Raw genomic sequence first — 9,165 nt, 5'->3', positions numbered from 1 at the left:
ATATTCACCTATAACACAGAAGGGCTTTCGAGCAAACCTCAGTCTTCCTTGCCATCCTCTATATCGACAACAGCAACCCGCAGACCAGATTCGAATGATGAACTCCAAACCAAAGACGACAATCATCACGAACTCCTAAAATATCAGATAAGACATATCAGAGAGAAGCATTATGGAGCAAACCACAGTAAGAAGCTCTATGCATATTTTTGGACATTTAGGCACTTTGTCTAAAGGATCTAGTTGTTAATATCTAAAGTTAAGAACATTTCCTTTCTCCAAATCAAACTAAATCTGGACAGCATTTGAACCTCATACTGTCTGCATTTCCTATCATGGAATGCTATTCCTTTTCAAGTCATTAATGCTTTGCAAATTTGGGAGTCAGTTTCAATACTAAATGTGCAGGCTGAATAATGGATCTGTCTCGTCTGGAATTTATAGTGTAGCTGACTTTAGCTACCCAGTAACATGTGAAATATCTGAAATAAAATAGCGATCCTGAAATATAATGGCAAGTTTTACAGAAAATAGAGCTTCATTTTGCTGCAAGGAGTGACATAATCTCTAAATCTTCGAGAGTTGTTCTTAGAGAAAAAGAAGCAAATATTTCGAAGTATACTGAATTCTTTCGTTACAGTGTCAAAATCTCCTTATAAAACAGTAAGTTTCAAAAGCATTACAGTGTGACACACGTATCCTTTGCCAGAAATGAGACCCTGAATCCTCCAGATCTGAAGCTTGTTAATTATTATGCTGCCCTTTGGCAAGAGCTGCCTAGAAAACAACACCTGCTCCAGGAAAATGACTGAGATTATTTAGGAAGAGTTGTGAGTTAACCCTGGGGAAAGGCCAGCTAGAGTGGCTCATTAAACAGTCGATGATAGAATGAAAAACCAAATGGAATTTGTAAAACGAAAGCATTTCTGGAGCAAGCTTAGCACAGTCACCTTGCTGTCTCTATAGGGACAGGCACTTTATTTATCAAAATTGTTTTTCCTTTAAAAAATAATTCCCTTTCTTGTTTTAAAACGAGGGTTGATTCAACATTTATAATGTAGAACAATATTTATAGATTGTTGTTATAATAGCTTAATTGTAAAAGTAATATATTGTCTTTATTAAAACTTCCAAACATCACAGAAATACAAAGCAGAGAAAGTAAACATTCTAACCTACTCCCCATTCTCCCATTCTTACTCGCAGGATAAAAACTGTTACCAAATTTATAAAAGTGGCATTTTTGTTGCAAATTTCAGGCAAATGTCTGTTTCTTTAATTAGAGCATGTGATGATATGCTGCACTTTTGAAATGCCTAGTAGAGCTATATCATTCTATCCTTCTCTTATTTTGCACTAAGTAATCCACAAATATTTCTCATGATGGGAAATAAATACCCAATATCATCACTGCTTACTCACAGTTATTCAAAATTACTTATAGGATAAACCTTCAAAGATGACTTTACGCACAGATAACCAAAATTAGGGTCAACATACATTCATTAATAATCCGAAGGTTTTGTTTGATTTTGGCTTTGTTTTGGTTTTGAATGTATATCTGGGTAGTTGAGTCTGTTCATTTATTAAGGTATCTAAAGTGCCAGATCATTTCTTGTTAATCCAGCACATCTTTCCAAATATGGAAAACATACTCAGGCCCAAAATACCCATGTAGTTGTGCCTGTGCCCAACCTAGGTTGAATGGCAGATCCACTTTTTAATCCCTGCCCCTAATTCCTGCTTATGCCAGGACATTTGGCACTCCAGTTGTGAGTACTCATATTATAAGGGATCCCAAGAAAATCCCAAATGTGGCCTGAGCCCCCGAACACTACCGTGTAGTAATTTTTCTTTTTCATGGAAACAGATGACACCAATATGTCAATTGTTCTTAACAAATGACAGATATATGCCCATTGTTCTTAGGTATGCCAAGGTCACTGCACTATTCCTCTGCTGCAGTAAGGCATGATAAAGTACATTTACAAGTTCTTTATTCAAGCCCTATTGTTCAGAAATATTGCTTGCTGCTTTTTTTTTTTAAGAAGGTGAGGGAAAAATGACAAGACAGTCTCAAAATTCATAAAGCAAAACCAATAGGGCTGAAAGGAAAAATAGACAAATGTTAAGTCGTATTTGGGAACTTCATCAACCCACCTTATCCTTGCTCAGAACTATGGGCATAGCACTACTAGAATGAAAATTAACAAGTATGTGAACTATCTGAACAACACATTCAACCTGCAGGATCTGACTGATATGAGACATTTCACCCAACATCAGCAGAATACACATTTTTAAAAAGCACCCATGCACATTTATTAAGATAGATTATATTCCGGGTCATAAACAAATTTCAACAAGTTTAAAAGAATAAAATCAGACAGAATGTGTTCTCAAGCCACAATGGAATAAAACTAGAAATCAATAACAGAAAGACAACAAGCAAATCTCTAAACATGTGGAAATTAAACAATATTCCCAGTAGTCCATTGGTCAAAGAGAAAGTCTCAAAAATTTTAAAAAAATTGAACTGAATGAAAATAAAAAAATGACATAACAAAATATGTAGGATGCAGTAAAAGCAGTGCTGAGAGGAAAATTTATAGCACTAAATGCTTACATTATAGATGAAGAAAGTTCTCATATTAATAATCTGAGTACCTACCTCAAGAAATTGGAAAAAGAAGGGTAAAATAAACCCAAAGGAAGCAGATAGAAGGAAATAACATAGAAAAGAGCAAAAATTAATGAAACTGAAAAGAGGAAAACAATATGGAAAATCCATGAAACAAAAAAGTGGTTCCTTGAGAAAATCAATAAAATTGATAAATCTCTTTCTTGAAAGCTGACGAAAATCCCCAATGTCAGGAATGTAATAGGGGATATCAGTATAGATTCTACGCCACTGAAAAAATGAAGGAGTACTACGGTAACTTTACGCACATACACTTGATAACTTAGAAGAAATGGACCAAATCCTTTAAAACTACAAGCTACCAAAACTCAACAAAGAAGAAATAGACAATCTAGGTAGCCCTATAACCTCTAAAGCAATTGAACTCATAGTTTAAAATCTCCCCAAACAGAAATGTCCAGGTCAAATGGTTTCACTGGCAAAATCAACCAGACATTTAAATAAGAATATATCATTTTCACACAATTTCTCCCAGAAAATAGAGGAGAAAACTTTCTCAATGATTTTATGAAGTCAGTATTATCCTGACACCAAAACCAGACAAAGACAATAAAACAAAGCAAAACAAAAACTACATACCCATATTTATCATAAACTTAGACACAAAAATCCTCAGCAAAATATTAGCAAACAGTCAATCAGTCAATATATAGGCAAGTAGGATTTATTCCAGGTATGCAAGGCTAGCTCAATGGTTGAAATCAATCAATATAATGCATTACATAATAAAGCTAAAAATATATAATCATATAAATTGATGAAGAAATAGCATTTGACAAAATCCAACACCCATTTATGATTTAAAAAAACTCTTGGCAAGTTAGGAAAAGAGGTTTAACAGTTTAATTCGATAAATAGCATTTACAACAAACTTAACATCATACTTAATAGTGAAAGACTGAATGCTTTTCCCCAACATTAAGAACAACCAAGATGTATACTTTCATCACTCTTATTCAACATAGTATTGTAAGTTATATTAATAGTTGCTGCAATAAGCCAAATAAAAGAAAAAAAAAGGCATGCAGTTTGGAAAGGTAAACATAAAATGGTCTCTATTTACAAATGGCATGATGGTCTACAGAAAAATCCCAAGGAATCTACGAAGACACTCTTGAAACGAGTGAGTTCACTAAGGCTGCATGATGTATGATCAATGTAAAAAATTAATCATATTTCTTTATACTAACAATGATCATGTGGAAATGAAAATTAGAAACACAAAATTATTATTTATAATAATTCCAAATAAAAATAACTTAAATATCCACTTAGAAAAACACATATGGTTTATGTGCATTGAGATTATGAAATGCAGATAAAAGAAATCAGAAAAGACCTAATTAAGTGAGGAGAAATACCGTGTTTATGAATTGGAAGACTGATCACAGCAAAGATGTCAATTCTTCCCAAATTGATCTACAGGTCTAAAAAAATTCCTGTCAAAATCTCAGCAAAGTTTTTTTTGGGGGGTAGATACAAACTTATTTTAAAATTTATATGGAAATGCACAGGACCTGGAATAGCTAAAACAATGCTGACAAAGAAGAATAAAACAAGATCAATCACTTTACCTGATATTAAAGCCTACTATTATAGCTCCAGTAATCAAGACTGTGGATTGGTGGAGGGATAGACATATGGAACATATAGACATATAGAACAGTGAACAGAATAGACAATTCAGAACTAGACCCACACAAATATGCTCAATTGATTTGTTTTAAAGATGCAAAAGCATTTCAACGGAGGAAGAAGAGCCCTCAACAAATGATGCTGGAAAAATTGGACATCTATAGGCAAAAAAGTGGACCTTAATCTATACTTCCTATCTTATGATAATCATTTAAAAATGGACCATGGGTTTAAAAATTAAACATAAAATAATAAAACTTTTAGGAAAAAATGGAGATATTTTTGGGATTTGGACTAAGCAACGAGTTCTTAATCTTGACATCAAAAGCAGAAGTTATAAAAGGAAAAAATGAGAAATTGGACTCCATCAAAAGTAAAAACTTACTCTGTGAGAGCCCAGTTACTAAGGATGAAAAGACAAGCCATAGACTGGGAGAAAATGTTTGTAAACCACATATCTGACAAAGGACTAATTAATATCTAAAATATATAAAGAAACCTTAAAACTCAACAGTAAAAATCCAAAAACTCAATTAGAAAATTGGCAAAGGTATAAACAGGATATTCATAAAAGAGGACATACATAAAAGAAGTTACACATATGGCAAAGAAGCACATGAAAAGTTATTTGACATCATTAGCCATCAGAAAAATGCAAATTAGATCGCAATGGTTATCACTACACAGCTAGCAGAATGGCTAAAATAAAAAATAGTGGCAAAAAATAGTGACAACACAAAATGCTGGGGAGGATGCAGAGAAGCTGGACCATTCAAACACTGCTGATGGGAATGTAAAACAGTATGGTCCTTCTGAGCATGGTCGTTTCTTATAAAACTGGACATATAGTTACCATATGACTCAGCAATTGTACTCTTGGGCAGTCGTGTCAGAGACATGAAAACTTATGTTTGTACAAAAACCTGTACATGAATGTTCACAGAAGAATTATTCATAATGACCAGACCCCAAAAACAGCCCAGATGTCCTTCACCATGAGGATGGATAAACAAGCTCTGGTGCCTCCATACCATGGAATGCTACTCAATAATAAAAATGAATGAACTATTGATACACAGAGTAACATAAATGAATTGCCAGGGAATTATGTTGAGTGCAAGAAAAGTCAGTCTTAAAAAGTTATACACTGTATTACTCCATTTATATAACATTTTTGAAATAAAAACATTTCAGAAATGGAGAACAGATTAGTGGCTGCTGGGGTCAGGCTGGAGAAGGGAAGGGGTGTGCAAGTGTGAAGGAGAAGGTGGATGTGGTTAGCAAGGGGTAACTTGAGAGATCCTTGTGACAATGGAACTGTCCGATATCTTTTTTTATTTTTTATTTTATTTTATTTTTTTTTGAGACAGAGTCTCGCTCTGTTGCCCAGAATGGAGTGCAGTGGTGCGATCTCGGCTCACTGCAAGCTCCACCTCCCGGGTTAATGCCATTCGCCTGCCTCAGCCTCCCGAGTAGCTGGGACTACAGGCGCCCACCACCACGCCCAGCTAATTTTTTGCATTTTTAGTAGAGACGTGGTTTCACCGTGTTAGCCAGGATGGTCTTGATCTGACCTCGTGATCTGCCTGCCTCGGCCTCCCAAAGTGCTGGGATTACAGGAGTGAGCCACCGTGCCCGGCCGGAACTGTCCAATATCTTGATTGTTGTTTTAGATATACTAATCTCTGCAAGTGATAAAACTGTACAGAGCCAACACACACACACACACACACACACACACACACACACACACACACACACACACACACACACAAATGTATTCAAGTAAAACTGGAGAAATCTGAATGAGATTTGTGAGCTGTATCAATATTATTATCCTGGTTGTGATATTATACTATAGTTTTACAAAATGTTACCTTTTGCGGAAATTGGGTAAAGTATACACAGGGTATGTCTACTATATCTTACAACTGCATGTGAATCTACAATTATCTCAATAACAATTTAAATTTAAAAAAGCCATTGCCAGCAATCTAGACAATGGGATAGACTCATAAGAGGAAATGTGTTCTTCAAATCCAGATGCTGGGTCTGATCTCACTGTGTTTTGTTTAGAGGTACTCTCTAAATCACCCTTTGGATGAGGTCTCATTGTTTTATTTTCATATGAGTTGAAAATACAAAAATCTGTTACATTCAGTCGAGATGATTTAAATTAGGGATGGTTCTTCTGACCCTTGCTGGGTAAGCCATGAGGCAAGTTCTGGTGCCTTTGCTGCTGTACCTCAGGATAAAGCAGTTCATTTTCTCTTGCTTGGTTTTAGTTGAAATAAAATGCTCGCTATTTACTGAAATGGCAGCTAAAGAGATTAGTGAATAATATTCAGAATATTTGACTTGTTTGGAGGAAAGCTGTAGTGGAAACTTGATGTTATTAACAATGGTCCTGTCCTTCCTTATTTAAGCCCCTAGAAGCTTGGCTTGGATAACTCTTTACAAAAGCAAAGACAATAAATGTGTATTATTTTTATCACTCACCTTGCAGGAGTTACAATGGTTCCTCATTTGTCCTCACAGAATTTTGGTAAAACATAGAAGAATTTTCTCATTCTTCTTAAATGATAAGGAAATTAAGAAGCCTAAGAGGCAGTGGTGGCCGGGCGCGGTGGCTCACACCTGTAATCCCAGCGCTTTGGGAAGCCGAGGCGGGTGGATCACGAGGTCAGGAGATCGAGACCATCCTGGCTAATAAGGTGAAACCCCGTCTCTACTAAAAACACAAAAAATTAGCCGGGTGTGGTGGCAGGCACCTGTAGTCCCAGCTACTCAGGAGGCTGAGGCAGGAGAATGGCGTGAACCCGGGAGGCGGAGCTTGCAGTGAGCCGAGATCATGCCACTGCACTCCAGCCTGGGCAACAGAGCGAGACTCTGTCTCAAAAAAAAAAAAAAAAAAAAAAAAAAAAAGAGGCAGTGGTAGAGCTAGTCTTGAATTTTATCTACAATATGTATTGAGAATACCAATCCATATTAACCCTCTTTTCCAGGCGTTAAAGAAGCCTCTTCATATGTCACACCTGAGAACTGTGATTCAATTTAATTGATACATATAACTCTGCTGTACCATTTGAGGTTTAAATTATGTTCTTGCAGTTATTTTGTTTTTTAGCTACTTAAAATTGTTTTAGGCAGATTGATTTTTTGGGTACAAATTCACAATGCTTAAAAGCTCATGTTCCAGTTGTTTTCTCATTAATTAACAGCACTGTTCATTAAAACACAGTGACCTTTGTCTAATCTACAAGCTGTCTTCTGTGACCATTAGTTTTTCCTGGTTTTATGCCATCAAATAGCATTTTCGTAAAGATGAAATGCCGACATTATAAACCCTGTGACATTTGCACCAACTCTTGAAGAGCTGTGGCTAATTAGACATACATAATTAGAACTATTGCTTTTATTCAGAATATCAACATAATCAATTCCCAGGTATTTTTGTTCCTTTTTGTGGGTGTGCATATACTTAAAGTAACATAGGGCTAGCAGGTCAACATGCCTCTTTACATAATCCCTGCAGGGAAAGAATTTGTGATGTAAACTGCATCGTAAAATGCAAAAAAAAGGCATCAGTCAGAAGAGTTGCAGTTATAATTCTATGTAATTTGGAAAATTCTACTAGTATAACACATATTAGGGGAATGAAATTAAGATCTAGAGATGGCTCCAAACTTAAACCAAAATGTGGAAATACACAAAAGTAAATATCTTCCGGAATTGTGTCTCTTTGGAGAGCAGAAAAATATCCTAAAAACATGCTTACTAACTATAACTTATAGAACATCACATACCATCATCAATCCAGCTAGCTTTCAAGCTTCTCCTTACTTTTTGGGAAGGTATATTAGTGTATTGGAAGAGAATTTGAGGGAATGAATGTTTTTACCAAAGGGACTAATTTGACCTGGAGTTGAGGACACATGGATATTTACAGAATCATTGCTGCACAGAGGTGGTTGTGAGAGCGTGACAGAACTTCACTAAGTTGGCTAGTAGATGCTTTGGGGGTGGGTATGGGGGGAAGGGGGTCATAGAGGTGGGAGTGGGGTGGAGATAGGGGAAATTAGATTAAGGTGTGAAGGGGTATGGATGCTTCCTGCCTTGGAAAAAAATGACTGAGTTAGTTTTGACAGACAGTGTCACTGCGGCTAGTCTCATTGATTGGAAGGCTTAGGTAGATATGATAGATGAATTTGTTTGAGTAGCTCCAGCAAAATCTAGTGTCTTAGTGGGTCTTCCCCCTTGGGATTAGTTGATTCCTGAAATTTCTTTATAAATGATTTATCCATTCAAGTTTTTCACACCTGTTAATATATAAATCTGCTCCTGAAAAGTAATTCATTTAACCATACCTAAATAACAATGTTCATTTATCCCAGAGTTTCTTCAGAAGATCATAGGGAGGCAATAGTTTGAAAATGCCCCATTCCAAATGACTGATTGACACTTTGTTACTAAGGAAGGATCACGGCTGTTTTTTTTATCAGGTATTGAGGCCATAAATTGGGACCATATGGGCTGGAGGCAGGAAGTGGGTGCCCCCTTCTTGGGGAAAAGAGTTGGGAACAGCAGGACATTCCTGGTTTACCCCTCGCTGCCTACCTGGAGTGGCCCTATGCATCCCAGTTACTAGTTGGGATGCCATGATGAGAGGACTTCCGTCCTCTCTTGTAGTGATTTTAGATCCTTAGGGATGGGTTGGCTCTTGTCAGCAGCTACAATGCCTGCCTAGTATGAGCAGCCACCCAGATGATCCCTTCTGCCTTTACGTTTTATGTTCTGTAAGTCACATCTGCATCAGGGCACAGGATGTC

General features: G+C 36.4%; 1 protein-coding gene across 2 annotated transcripts in view; it reads right to left on the bottom strand.

Moving 5' to 3' along the window:
* The window catches only part of KCNQ5 (potassium voltage-gated channel subfamily Q member 5), a 576,742-nt gene that overhangs the window by 162,516 nt on the left and 405,061 nt on the right, over window positions 1-9,165 (bottom strand). For both annotated transcript variants that reach the window (XM_034962369.3, XM_003809536.5), the window contains exon 3: window positions 9-135. In XM_034962369.3, the coding sequence (XP_034818260.1) occupies window positions 9-135 (127 nt within the window). The remainder of the gene's footprint in view (window positions 1-8; window positions 136-9,165) is intronic.

The sequence above is a fragment of the Pan paniscus genome, chromosome 5, assembly GCF_029289425.2.
Source record: "Pan paniscus chromosome 5, NHGRI_mPanPan1-v2.0_pri, whole genome shotgun sequence".
NCBI classification, from domain to species: Eukaryota; Metazoa; Chordata; class Mammalia; order Primates; family Hominidae; genus Pan; species Pan paniscus.
This window is presented reverse-complemented; position numbering and strand designations above follow the sequence as displayed.